Source organism: Heterodontus francisci, chromosome 33 (genome assembly GCF_036365525.1).
Source record: "Heterodontus francisci isolate sHetFra1 chromosome 33, sHetFra1.hap1, whole genome shotgun sequence".
Taxonomy (NCBI): domain Eukaryota; kingdom Metazoa; phylum Chordata; class Chondrichthyes; order Heterodontiformes; family Heterodontidae; genus Heterodontus; species Heterodontus francisci.
The window spans coordinates 30,812,450-30,827,717 of NC_090403.1; the positions used below are offsets into that span (position 1 = coordinate 30,812,450).

The 15,268-nt window shown below is 41.3% G+C and overlaps 1 protein-coding gene across 1 annotated transcript in view; it reads left to right on the top strand.

The window, feature by feature from the left end:
* The first annotated feature begins 606 nt into the window (after positions 1–606).
* LOC137348085 (tumor necrosis factor receptor superfamily member 16-like) overlaps positions 607–15,268 on the top strand; it is a 158,455-nt gene continuing 143,793 nt past the window's right edge. The window contains exon 1 of the mRNA XM_068013265.1: positions 607–828. Coding sequence (XP_067869366.1) covers positions 760–828 — 69 coding nt within the window. The 5' untranslated portion in view covers positions 607–759. The remainder of the gene's footprint in view (positions 829–15,268) is intronic.

Consider the following 15,268-nt stretch of genomic DNA (forward strand, 5'->3'; position numbering starts at 1 on the left):
CGCCGGCCACCACTGTGCCTCAGGCGAGAATTCTATCACCGAGAGACCTCAACTGAGGCCAGTTGTAGCACTCCAGCTGGAATCTGCTAACTCCACACAGCGGGAGAATGGGATCTGGTGTGCAGGAGTCACTTAGATCCTACCATCATCAGATGAGGCAGCTGCCGAGATAAACACATTTGTACACAGAGTTTTATGTGTTGCAGTATATTGTTACTTACACTTTGAATTCAGGACAAATGATTAACCATTAACCCACAATATGTTGCAGGTTGTCTCTAATTGGCCTGAACAGCTACATTGTGCCCAAACTAAACTTTATTCAACTCGAGGGCTGTTGTGCAGAGAGAAATCTTCGGACAGTCAGAGACCAAACTCAAGAGAAGGTACCTGGAGCTTTATATCCGCTCCCTAACCCCCTTAGGGCTTCTTACAGATCGCAGTTTTAAAGAGGCGCGTTTCTAGATCACCTTTATTAAAGGCTTTCATTGCGGGGATTGTTGCTGACGAGCTTGTTTTCAATATGTCAGATGGCTGTGTATGGGGAGGAGATGGTGAATCCAGTCAGCCAACCAGTGACAAGCTGGAAGAGATCATTTCAATGAAAAAGCGGCGAGTCCAGCCCAGAGGCGCAGCCCTGGTCCTCCAGCAGTCAGTCACTGCCTTTCATATTCAGCTACAGCAATGGAGATGTGATAAAAAGTCCAGATCAGCTCGTATAGTAAGTTACAACGCAGTATACCTGGTAGCAAAAAGGATATGAAGACAATCTTAACATTAACAGGCAGCAAGATGGGAATCGTGCGGTTCATTTTGCTTTTAGCAGTGGTAAGTGACACTTCTTTGATATTTTTAGGTGCTTATCCTGATATTATGGAGGTCCGTTTCCAGCAGAACCTGAGGGCTTACAAGGTGAATGGCACTGCGTCTGTGTGCGCCTAATAACAAGTGCTCGAAGCTGACATGAGAATTAAAATCGACACGCTTTCTCCCCTACGTGTAATCAGCGGCAAATAAAACAGGCTCCGGGGTTGCACACCATTATCACGTCGTTATTCAGCAGCTCATTTTAGGCGAGTTCCTAGATGGCAGATTAGAAATTTAAAATAGAGCAAATTTGATCAGCACCGCAGATTCCTGTTTAAAATGGGCTTTTAACCTCTGACGGTCAGTCCTGATGATGCAGTTTTACGAAGCGTTTTCTAATCTGAAAAACACTTCAAACACATCAGGGACAGAGCTAACTGGGTCTGACAGCAAAGGGAAGCCGATCCTGCCAGCGACTTTCTGAAAACCTTCGCGTTTTATCAACTCCATTTTATCCCCAATTTCCTACATAGCAAGATTTAACTGAGAGAATTGAATTATCCAAACTCTCACTCCATTGTAGATTTCGGGGGAAACGTGCATTTAAATTTAGGTTTCAAATTGAAAGGCTTTCATTTGATCACTAGTACCTGGACAGGTTCAAAATGCTTCACCCAGATCCCGAAATCTGACTCTGAATTCTTGCATTATGTTACATTACAACCGTGACTACGTTTCATAAAGTACCTCATTGGCTGTAAAAAGCGCTTTGAGACGCCCGGTGGTCGTGAAAAGCGCTATATAAATGCAAGTCTTTTCATTTGGTAAAGTTTTTAGGGAAGTTCTGAATTTTCTTTCGAACCCATCATTGATGGTTTTTGGTAGGATTTAAAAGAACATTTTCTAACATTAGTCCGTCCCTTTGCCCTTCACTTCAGGGTGACGGTGCTCTCTCTCTTGTCGGTTTCAAACCAGTCGAAACCGATGTCAAAGTCAATTTACATGTTGACGCTTTAACATTTGTCCTCAGATCTGGGGAGGGGGTAACGCACTAATGGTATCCGCCCGTGGCCCGATATTGCAGACTTAAAACAATGTGCTCAGTGATGTTCTGATCTTTGGGATCATTCCATGCAGCGATGAGACGGGACTGGAAATCTGTTAATTCAGATTACGATGGAGAATCCCCAGAAACCCGTGTCACTAATTTGGCCACCTCACTGTGATCTCGGGTTACACGTTGTTCGAGACAGAAGGATTCTGAAATGAGCGGCCTGATGTGAAGGCGACCTTTAAAAGACACTTGTGCACAAGAGAGGAGTGAGTGTGGAGCAAAGGGAAAATGAAGTATTGGGAAATATTTTAAATCAGGGTTCTTGTTGGAAGCCGTTTGCATTCTGCTATTGGATAGGACAACTACACCGTTTAAAAAGCAGACAGAACTGTCACTGTGATGGCCAAAATGCAGAATTTCAACTCGAGGGATCGAAGAAAAAAATGGAAAGGGCAGAGCCACTAAACTGCAGAAACGAATGGTACCCAAAACAAGAATGGATAATGTATGAACTGTGGAGAAAAAGGGGGGTTTCTGTCCAAGTTTTGTCTTTCAAATTGTATCATATGGGAGTTGTCCTTTTAGCCAAAATAACCTTTATAATCAGGAATTGGAATCAGATGCCAAAAAATTTCCAGATGCGTAAATGGAGCTTGGCAGTTCTTCCAAGTGTAAGCAGCTGTCTCTTTAAATCCATTCTTTCATTGATCTGACCAGCAAGGGGCGCAATTGCTAGTGACCTCGTTTAAAGATTTTTTTTGAGAGTTGCAGACAGACTATTAACCGCGAGAGACGTTAAAATACTCTTAAAATCTGTTTCTAAATTAACATTTCTGCCCTCTTGAGGAGCAGGTCAGTAGATATAAACAGTAAGATTACGGTGCACCTATCAATTCAGTTTTTAAAAAAACACCTCTCTCTGGACACAGTTCGTTTCGGAAGTAACCTGCGAATTGGATTTTAAAAAAGGGACACATTCACTTTTCTCACTGGATGACCAAAGACAAAAGTTATATATTTTCTTCAATAGAGAAGGTTTGTTTGACTATAGAATGTTTTGCCAGATCCGGGCATTGAGACAGAGACAATTAACATAATTCAAAAGGGAATGGCATAAGTGCTTGGAAAGGAGGAATGTAAAAGGACACAGGGCAAATACAGTGAAATTGCATTAGAAGATATAGCTCCAGTTAAAGATCTAGCGGGACCCGTGTAATGAGCCAATCGTGTAACTTATGCGATTCTAGGTGCTACGGCTAGCGACCAAAACTGATGAAAATATACTGGGGATACTGTAGATCTGTGAAAGGTAGAGGATTCATGTTTAGGTTGGCTGGCTCTTGTTGTTCGACTTGTAAAATATGGAAGCCAGTTTTCTGTCTCTGCCCAGATAATGTGTTTCTAACCGCTCACTTTTTTGACTCTGTCATCGCCTCCTTTATAAGTTACTACATTATCTTTCACACTTTTCACCCATTTGAAGTAAAATGTTCAGACTCAAGGCAATAATTAATATAAATTGGGAACGGCGCAGTCAACATCTATGCCCCAGACTCTTAAATATTTAATCTGAGAAACCCACCCTCAATCTCAGTGCCTTTACCACCCTCTGCTCCCCAATTGCATGGACACCCGCAAAAACCCACAATATCCCTGTTTGGACATGTGAGAATATAGGAATGAGTAATAAACTTTCAACCAATCTGGCTTGTTTTCTCATTCAGGATCTAATTCGTCGTCTAACGCTGAACACATATCCCTCCAGTCTCTGCTGAATCAACAAGCAATTTGATGCATTTTTGAATGCTTCGACAGAGATGTCCCATTCTGGCATCATCCCATTCTGAAATGTGCATTAGCCGCACCTGGTTCTGCTGATTATATGTGTAAAATACAGATTTCTTTAGTATTGGTACATCCTGGTTTCAATCCCAGTTAGTCTCTGCCACATTATTTTAGGGGTTGTCAAACCCAGGCTGAAGGCGGTGATGGTTGAGAAACAGAAGACTGAGTGGAGAGATGCTGGAGGAGCAGTACAGTTAGACGAAAGATTTCCGATGGGGTGTGATAATGAGAATCTATGCTGAAATGGGCTAGGAAGGAGGTGACTGAGAGTAAGGTTCACTGAGCATAAGGAGGGGTGAGACTGGGGGGAAATGCTTTCAAAATTGTAGTGTGCACAAACAGATTGGGAAAATTTAAAGGTGACTGTTCTAACAGCATAAACTGATTAAAATCTATTGTTGAATATTTAAAGATTCAACATGATCGCCAGAAAACAAGCATAATTGGATTTGTGTGTTTATGCTGCTCTGATTACCTCAGTAGTCTTTTCATTTTGCATTAGGGAAATCCGATTGTGTACACAGCTGAACAAACTGAATGAATTTCACAAGTGCAACTCCATTAGATGTGAATCAGATCTAACCTCTAAGTACCCCTTTCACCAAATGTCATAGTACGGCAGTTTATTTAGCTAAAATTGTGCTAACAAGATTGATTTTCACCCGGGTACATGCAGATATATACTGAGTGAGTTTGGTAATTAGTCTCCATGAGAGAAAGGCCATTAAAACAAACAAATGGAAAACAACGTAAAACACAACTCCACAGATATATTTAAAAAAAAGGCATTTTCGCAGCCATTAAAATATATTTTGTACCAATCTCCTATTTTTCAATCTGGAATCTGTCAGATCATAATCAAAAATGTATTGTTTCTGATTAATCATTCCTTGGGAATGAGTCTTGGCCAAAGGAGGGGGTATCTGTGTCATATGATCTCTCATCCTGTTTTCTGCTACAATCTGACTTATTACTTCAGCAATCTTGGATTTTTACTTAAAAAGAAAAAAAAATGCAGAAGAAAAAAGTAGAGGAGTTGCACTAATTGGCAGCTCTTTCAGAGATCCAGAAGAGACTTGATGCACCCAGTAACGACCTCCTGCACTGTATGATTTTATCATCTTTTGTTCATGTGTTCTTTTTTTTGTTCTTCAAAGCTTGTCTTTTCATTGGCTTATTTTTCTGGATTGGTTCTACCCTTGGTCCAATAAAACAGTCATTAACAATAGTTCAACATCAGCATATTTTATCAAATAATCTAGAAGCAAGATGCATTATTCAATAATGATTTTGAAGTACATGTACTGTTCACAGCCTGTATTCTTCAAGCAAGTTAATGTATGAGCTGTTTGTTGTTTCTAATGGAAATCCAGAGGGGGATTAAAAATCAGATGGCAGCAAGTGACATTAAGGCATTCACTAGGGCAGGTTTCCAAAAGTGGGGGCAGAGGTTCTGGACACCAGTGTTTTTTGGGGCTAAAATTCACCAGTAAGTAATAGGTCTAGTTTGAGTGACCCTTGTCACTTTCATTTTTGTATTTTCAATTTTCTAAAAATAATCATTACATTTATCCCGATTTTCCCTTTTGTTCATACTAGATTTAGCACAAAATAACATGATGGATATGAATGTCCAGGACGTGGATCATTTTCCATTTTTTGTATGAGGTGTCAGTGGCAAGTGCTTTAGTGTCAGGCATCACCAGTTTTGATGCTGCAGTTGGGGTTTATAGGAAGCTCACTGCAATTGGCCCAAGGGTCAATGGGCCCCATATGACCATATGTACATAGAGATTTAAAGGAATACTGACTTCATGAAAAATGTTATGGAATATTATTTCTAGCTTGGTGAGGGAGAGGAGCCAAAGGAACTGTGCACCTTTCTCATCATGGTGCCTTTCCAAATGATTTATGTAATTGTTTTTATGTTCTTGTAAACAAATGAAAAACATACCTGACCAGCATTTTTTCAGAGAGAAGCCTCTTTGCATATAATTTAATTTAGAAAAAGCTTGCAATCACTCTATCATTTAAAAGTTGGCCTCTGAAACATCCTTAGATATGAGAGATGACCCTCTAGCGTCGGAAAGTTGTTTTGCCATTTTGGTTGTTTTGGAAACTGTGTTTATTTCCATGTCTGCAAATGAACAGAGAAATGACAGAGAGAGAGGGTGAGAGAGTGTGTGACCGAGAGAAAGTGGATGTGACTACACAAAGTACTTTTGTATATGGTGAAAAAATTGAAGATTAGCTTGGATTTTTGAGGGACTGGAATTTAAAGTTTAGGACTTTTTGGTATTTGGACATGCTGTAGCAGCAACGGACTCTTGATTACCAGACTTTGAAGGTGGGGGGAGCTAGCATTCCGGGTTGACTGCTAAGATAGCAGAATCCACAACCACAGAAGGAGTGGTCAGACCAGTTTTAGTCACATGACTAGCTGGCTGTTGAGATTTGAACTTCCAACAAGAGTGTTTGAAAATCAGAAAGCTCCTGGCTTGATAAGATCTCTCTCCTGTCTACCCTCATCTCGCTCTCACCAGCTTCAGAAACCACTGAAGACACGTAAACTCAAAGAGAGAAAAATCTCCTACATGAACAAGGTTTAAGAATACTGGACCCCAACGAAAGGCCAGACCATATCTTCAATCAAGGACTACAGCGAGCTCAAAACAGTAACAAGATATTGCCTCAAACTGTTCTATTTATCTTTTCCTTGTCTCCTTTCTGTCCCTATCTGCATGTGTATATTGCGTGTGCATGCTAGCGTGGGCGCATCGTATATCCATAGGTGTGAACTATATTAGAGTTTAAGTTTTAATAAACTTCACTTCTTTAAACGACAGCCTGTTTGTGCTCATTTCTTTGCCTTATAACTGGAAAGCTGTGAACAAGAATTCACAAAGGGGGAGCTCAAAACACGGTGTGTTTAAAATTAAACCCTGTTACAATAAGACCAGGTGAAGATAATAACAGACCCCTAGACACCTTTTGCAGCTGGTTGTAACAGGATGTGTGATGTAAAGAGACTTGAAAAATAGTTTGACACAATAAAGTGCATTTCCTTGTAATGGCAGATAAGCTCTGCATCATATTGCATCGAGTATTCCAGTATTTGTATGAAATAGTTGCAGAAAGAATGTATGTGGTGAGTGCATATTTTGTCTCTTCGTGGGTCTCACAGATACTGTAAACAAGCCCCCAAAGCTTTTACACTGAGCCTGGGTGAAGGTCAATTAAAATGACTGCAACCAAAATCTCAGAAGTGCACCTTCTACTCTACCAGTGTGATATTTCCATTTCCCCTCATCCAGAAGTCTGTTCTACAGTCCAACTTAGATGGCAGAGGTGAAAGGAGAGTGTTCTATCCAACCTTACTAGCCAGTTCCTATGACCCTATTTTCACTTTGTTTTTTTCATATTTCCTCGTGGAGTGTTCATTTTCTATCTTATTACGTTCAGCCATTGTTGCTTCCCTTTTGGATTCTGAATCAAAATCTTGCTCACAGATTTTTGCTTGTTACCATCGAGTGGCTGTCAATTAACAGAAAGGAAGTTGATTTGTGCTGATATCTGCACAGAAAAGCACAGAAGAATATGCACCTCAGTCAAGTACTGTACTACAAATAGACTGTTTCACAAGCCTGTGTATAAAAGCTGGTGACTGCTGCAAGAGTGGCTCACAAGCAAAAATGATCCTTTTTATCTCATCTACAGGTTGTACATTGTGGAAGTTCCCCTGGCCAAGTATGACACTTTACAAAAAATAAAATTTTATCCCAATCTGATTTTTATGTATTTTTTTGTTTAAATCTAACTGCTAGAGATTTCACCTGATAAAGAGCAGAAATGCTTCCTCCTGAGTGTCATAGAATGGTGTGTGGAGGTTCATTGGCTGCTAGTGAAGGTTTAGTATATTTTATCAATAGGAGTGATTATGGCAAAACAATTTGGATAAGAAGGGTTTAGCCCAGCTTTTGGCCTATTGCCGATTAGTCGTTTAGTAGTACAGAACTTGAGAACTGCTGAAAATAGAGACATGTTGTCGAAACTTTTTGTCTTGCAGTCATCAGGACAATACGCACGAATTACCTATGTAGGGGAAAACAACAACTTATACTGCTTGAGACGAGAGTGCTGATTGGTAGAGGTGTTGCCGTGGAGAATGCACCAGTTTACGGTGACTGGCAGTTAACTGCCAAGCTTTGTTTGCAATTTAAACCAGGAAGCTTGACTCTGGTCAAGGCATTGGCCTGAGGAATGAACCAGAACATGTACACAAATTGAGCCTGTTCTAGCTGAACAAAATAAGGGACAGTCATTCGCTGGTCAAGGCATTGCCCTGAGGAATGAACCAGCGAATGACTGTCCCTTATTTTGTTCAACTGGAATAGGCACAATTTGTGTACATTTTCTGGTTCATTGGTCAAGGCATTGCCCTGAGGAATCAGAGTCAAGCTGCCTGGTATAAATTTCAAACAAAGCTTGGCAGTTAACTGTCAGTCACGTAAACTGGTGCATTCTCCATGGTAGAGCCATTGCCATTGCCAATCAGCACTCTCTCGTCTCATGCAGTATAAGTTGCTTTCCCTTACATTGGTTATTCTTGCATATTGTCCTGATGAGTGAGGACAAAAAGCTTTGACAACATAAATCTATTTTCAGTAATTCCCATTATCAATTGTTTAACAAGTTTTTTTTTATTCAGTAACACCAGTGTGTACTCTAAATTTTGATTCACATTTTGACTGATTCTAGACTCAAAAGATATGTCATTTAATAGATCATATAATGTTGATCCTGCAGTGAATGATGTACCGGAAGGTAAATAACTATATCACAATACAACTCCTCAATTTGATCTTGTCAATTTTCTCCACCAATGGAGAATTCCTATTTAAAGTAGGTTTTCATGGGCATTATTATTGGGTTCATTGTGCTTTGTGTGAAATATATTTGAATAGGTGCACAGTTGGCTTCCTATATGGATCTTGAGATTTTAGCCAGCATAATAACACCTCACAGAAGGTATCTAAAGGCCTTTAGGCCCTGGAAAGAGATTCTCTGTTCATGTTATGAATGCTGAGGAAAGAGTCTGCTAGAAAAATTTCTTGTGACTAACTTACTGAAAATACAAGATAATAAAATGGAGGTATGGCTGGTGAATCTAAAATTAAGACTGATCAGAAAATGAGCAAACGTAACAAAACAGTTTAACTGTACATCCTATATTTGTATATGTTTCATTTGGACAGGCAGTTGCTTCTGTTACTTCACTTTATATTGGTATAACTCCATGGAAACACTCATATATTTTACTTTTTGCTTTAACTGACGGGAGGCAAAAGTATGGAAAGGGTGCTCAAACCTCACATGGTAGTATGTCTCCCTTTTTTCTTTTGGATAACTCAGCCTAGTTAGAGATATTACCTATCTAGGAGGTGGGGTAGGGAGAGTGATGGGGGGTGAGTTTGAATACTCATTGAGGCTCTGTTGCTCTTGTAGTCAAGTACTCTGCTCCTCATGGCCAAAACCAACAGTTACATTTGAGCCCGTCCAGTTAGCCAAAACTAATGCCTCCAAATCTTGCATTTACAATTTTAAGGTACACATTCGCTGCAGATTAATGGGAGCAAGTCTCAATATTGAAACTGTAATTTGAATGCAAAATAATGCATGAAACAATTCAACCTCCATGACTGGTAAATAATTTTTAAAAATCTATAGAAATTGTAAGCCCTTAATTCAAATTAGTTAAATATTAAGTAGAGCCTTGCAACTTCACAGTGCCTTAAACAGAAGCACCCATGAAGCTGACTGCTATTTCTAAAGTCCAATTTTAAAAGAAATGTTCTGTGTACACAGTTTGCTAACTCAATCAACTTGCTATTCTGGAAGTTGACCACTTAATTTGATCTCAACCTATGCCTTTAAAGCTCTCTCAGCCTGCTGGGTAAAGAGGGATTTTAAATTGAACCTTAGTTGAAATCTTTTTCCTTTTGTGAAAAATGTTTATATTTATTCTTCAATTATGCACCAGAATCTGCAGATATAATCTTGCTTATTCTAATGTGGGTCGAGGATAAGAATTGTACTTTTTGGAAATTTGTATGTTTTTAGTGAGGTTTATTTAGCATGGCTGCACAACTGCAGCTATAGTTAAGAACGTAAGAACTAGGAGCAGGAGTAGGTAATTCAGCCCCTCGAGCCTGCCCCGCCATTCAATACGATCATGGCTGATCTCATCTCGGCCTCAACTCCACTTTCTTGCCCATTCTCCATAACCCTTCAACCCTTTATTAATTAAAAATCTGTCTATCTCCTCCTTTTTAAATTTACTTAATGTCACGTCATCCACTGCACTCAGGGGTAGTGAATTTCACAGACTCACAACCCTTTGAGAGAAGTAATTTCTCCTCATGTCTGTTTTAAATCTGCTACCCCTTTATCCTAAAACTATGACCTCTTATTCTAGATTGCTCCACAACAGGAAACATCCTCTCTACGTCTACTTTGTCAATCCCCTTAATCATATATACCTCAATTAAATCTCCTCTCATTCTTCTAAACTCCAGAGAGTAAAGGCCTAAACTGCTCAATCTCTCTTCATAGGACAAACCCCTCATCCCTGGAATCCATCTAGTGAACCTCCTCTGAACTGCCTCCAATGCAACTACATCCCTCCAAGTAAGGGGACCAAAACTGTATGCAGTACTCCAGGGGTACGGTCTCACTAATGCCTTGTACATTTGCAGCAACACTTCCCTACATTTATATTCTATTATTTTAACAATAAATGCCAAAATTCCATTTGCCTTCCTTATTACCTGCATACTCGCTTTCTGTGATTCATGCACAAGATCCCTCTGCACTGAAGCACTCTGAAGTTTCTTTCCATTTAGATAATAATTTGCCTTTCTATTCTTCCAACCAAAATGGATAACCTCACACTTATCCATGTTAAACTCCATCTGCCAAATTTTTGGCCCATTCAACAAACCTAACCATATCCATTTGTAAATTTCTTATTTCTTTATTGCAACTTACTATCCCACCTATTTTAGTGTCATCTGCAAATTTGGCTATAGTACCTTCTATCCCTGCATCCAAGTCATTAATATAGATTGTAAATAGTTGGGGCCCAAGGACCCCACTAGTTACATCTTGCCAACCAGAAAAAGACCCATTTATCCCGACTCTCTGTTTTCTGTTGTTTAGCCAATCCTCTATCCAAGCTAATAAAGTGTCCATAACCCCATGTGATCTTGCCTTGTGTATTAACCTTTTCTGCAGCACTTTATCAAATGCCTTCTGGAAGTCTAGATATGCTACATCTACAGGATCCCCATTATCCACTTTGCTTGTCATAGCTTCAAAGAACTCTAGCAAATTAGTCAAACACGGTTTACCCTTCATAAAACCATGCTGACTCTGATGGATCTTAATCTTCATGGCATGCTGCAACTGATTCAATAGTTGATCATGGCATGCAAGTAAGCTGTACCCACTGACCTGCCCACCTCACTAAGCATCGACTAGTCTCTTAAATGGTCGACTTTGTGATTGTTTCACATAGGAACAGGAGGAGGCCATTTAGCCGCTTCTGCCTGTTCCGCCATTCAATGAGATCATGGCTGATCTGTGACCTAACTCCATGGGCTGAATTTTATGAGTGCGCCACAGTTTGTGATGGCACACTCTTAAAAACAGCATGCATCCTGTGCAGAAGCGCCATCCCTGAGACCCCGCAATATTACATGCGGGGGCTCATTTAAATAGAGGGGACGGAGCAGCCGCCCCTAATGATGTAGAGGGGGCAACAATGGCGTCCAGCGCCACCGCGCTGGTGCCGGTGCCATTTTTAAAGGGCTCTTCAACATTTTAATATTTAAAGAGGTATCAGTGTTAGACTTTCATAAATAAAGTTATGATGGAGGCCCCTCCCCAGCCCCCAGCAGTCATTCCATTGCCTGAATTGGCTTTTTCAAACACCCGAACTTCCACCCCACCCCACCCCTCCAACCTTCAATCTTTTGCCCTTCACCGCCTTCCCACCATCCCCACATCCAATCAAATGTTTTCCCCACTCCTCCACCCCTCCCACCCTGGAAGGATTATTCCTGCCACCCCCACACCACCACCATCAGGTTCTCGCCCAAAACTCTATGCAGTTCCGAAGGTGTGCAAAGGCCAAATGGTGGCCATAAAATCGGTGTGGGACGGCTGTCTCCTGCAGGTAAGTTAATTTAAATATCATTAGGGTTCATTTTAATATGGAGATGAAGGACCTGGCAGCAGGGGTTGGGGGGAGCTGTACGGAGGTCTCCCCGCTGCCAGTAATATGCGGCAGGCCCTTCTCGACGTTGCAGGTCGAGGTGAGCCTCTCCCTGCAGCATTTTAACAGCCACCACAACTCGTGGCATCAAGGGGCCGGTAAAGTTCAGCCCCATATATCTGCCATTGCCCCTTATCCCTTAATGCCTTTGGTTAACAAAAATCTTTCAATCTCAGATATTAAATTTACTATTGTCTGGTATCAATTGCCATTTGTGGAAGAGACTTCCAAACTACTACCACCCTTTGTGCATAGAAAAGTTTCCTAATTTCACTCCTGAAAAGTCTGGTTCTAACTTTTAGACCATGTCCCCTAGTCTTAGACTCTGCAACCAGTGTTAATAATTTCTCTAAAGGTACCCTATCTGTTCCCCTTAATATCTTAAAAACATCAATCAAATCACCCTTTAACCTTCTAAATTTTAGGCAATACAGCCCTAGTTTGTGTAATCTCTTCTTGTAAATTTCGTTTAACCCTTGGAGTCTAGTTGAAAACTTGTGTCTAGTTTTAGATCCCTCAATTACTAAACAGTCTGCTTCCATCTACCCTGTGGCATCCTTCCATAACTCCATTATGGGTGGCGCAGTGGTTAGCACCGCAGCCTCACAACTCCAGGGACTCGGGTTCAATTCTGGGTACTGCCTGTGCGGAGTTTACAAGTTCTCCCTGTAACTATGTGGGTTTTCAACGGGTGCTCCGGTTTCCTCCCACATGCCAAAGACTTGCAGGTTGATAGGTAAATTGGCCATTGTAAATTTCCCCTAGTCTCGGTAGGTGGTAGGGAATATGGGATTACTGCAAGGTTAATATAAATGGGTGGTTGTTGGTCGGCACAGACTCGGTGGGCCGAAGGGCCTGTTTCAGTACTGTATCTCGAAATAAAAAATAAATAAAAATAAAATTTGTAACACTTATCTCATTATCACCCATTATTCTACTTGTCCTAATGAACAAACCGATTATTGAGTCATTATCACATTGATTGCTGTGCACATACTGGCTGTCGCGTTTCCTGCCATACACCAGTGACCACGCTTCAGAAAGTAATTTATTGGTTGTAAAGCACTTTGAGACATCTGGTGATCATGAAAGATGCTATATAAATGCAAGTCTGACAGTCCTTCTTTCCTCCCTTCAGATTTACTTCCCATTCCTTTACTGTGGTTTTTCCAGTGCGTTCACACCCTCAAGACATTCCAGAGCAATTCACAACTAATTCATTATTTTTGAAAAGCAGGCACTGTTCTGTAGGCAAGCATGACAGCCAATTTGCACATGGCATGATTCCTTAAACAGCAAATGGGACTAATTGCTTTGGTAGAAATACTCCCCTGTTCTGCTTTAAATAGTACTATGGGAACTGTCAGCTGTGGCTCAGTTGGTAGCATTCTTGCCTCTGAGTTAGAAGTTTGTGGGATCACAATCCCACTCCAGAGACTTAAATACAAAAATAGAGGCTGACACTCCAATGCAGTATTGAGGGAGTGCTGCACTGTTGGAGGTGCTGTCTTTCGGATGAGATGTTAAACCAAGGCTCCGTCTGTTTTCTCAAGAGAACGTAAAAGATTCTGTGGCACTATTTTGAAGAATAGCAGGGTCCCTGGTGTCCTGACCAATACTTATGCCTCAATCTACATCACATAAACTGATCATCTGGCCATTATCTCATTGCTGTTTATGGGAGCTTGCTCTGTTTTAAAAAAAAAAATTGGCTACCGTATTTCCTACATTAAAATATTTCCTGTAAAGTACTTTGGAACATAAGTTTTGAGAGGTGCTTTATAAGAGTTTTTTTAAAACATAGCAACAGGAGTAGCCTATTCAGCCCTTTGAGCTGGTTCCAGCATTCAGTTGTATCATGGCTGATCTGTATCTTAACTCCATTTACCTGTCTTGATTTTGTAAGCCTAAATACCATTGCCTACCAAAAAACTATCAATCTCAGTTGACTTGGCCTCAACAGCTTTTGGGGGAAGAGACTTCCAGACTTTCACTACCCTTTTGTGTGAAGAACTGATTCCGAACATCGTCCCTGAATGACTGACTAATTCTAAGGTTATACTCCCTGTTCTGCATTTCCCCACTAAAAGAAATCATTTCTCTCCTATCTACCTTCTCAAATACTTTAATCATCTTAAATTCCTCAAATAGATCACCCTTTAATCTTCTGTATTCAAGGCAATACAAGCCTAGTCTGCACAACCTGCCGAAATAATTTAACCCTTTTAGCCCCAATATCATTCTGGTGATTCTGCACTGCACTGGCTCCAATGCCAATCTCTCCTTCCTGAGATATGATGCCCAGAACTGAATGCAGTGCTCCAGATGGGGGCTAATCAGAGCTTTGTACAGCAGAAACATAACTCGCACCCCTTTCTTTTCCAGTAACCTTGAGATAAAGGCTAGCATTCCATTACCCTTTTCAATTTTTGTTTGTGCCTGTCCGCTGGCTTTTAGTGATTTCTGTACTTGAACCCTTAAATCTCTTTTCTCATCCATAGTTCCTAACTTCTCATCATTTGAAAATGGCTGCGTTTGCTGACAATGCAACCATTAGGTGGCGCAGTACTAGCACATGCGCAAATGCAGCCTCCTCCACTTAAACATCACTGTTTGCGACGTTCAGGCAGCTGCTAGGATTAAAGATGGTGCTGATCAATTTATCACAGAAAACAACTTCAACCTGCAAATCCCCTGAAAGGTTGCCATCGCCACCTTCATCCCACCCCCAACAGTCCCCCGCTGCTCCTGCCATTGCTTCATTTGTATAATTTCTTGGATGTCTCCTGCTCAACTGTTTTGTATTTATTTTGACAAAGAACTCTGGTATGATACTGCTCCTCACTTTCTTACTACCACCCCCCCACACCCCACACCCCGGAGTCCAGCAACTCACTCCCCAATTTTGCCCCCCCTCATGCCCTCCCTCCAGCCGCTAGCTCCAGGCTGCACCACTTCCCTCTTCTTGACCACTCGCTCCCACGTTCTATCGTTGCCCGCTGCGCTGCCCAAAGAAGCAAGGCAGGCTGTGAGGGGTGATGGGGTGACGTGGAAGCGAGTGGCCGAGAGGAGGGAAGTGGCGCTGCGTAGAGCTGGAGGGAGGGCAGGGGGGAGGAAAGTGGGGAGCGAGTGGCTGGAGAACGGGGTGGTTTGGGGGTGGAAGCGAGGGGCGGGGAGTGAGTGGCTGGGGGGTGGTGGAGGGGAACAGGAGCAGGGAACAATCGTCT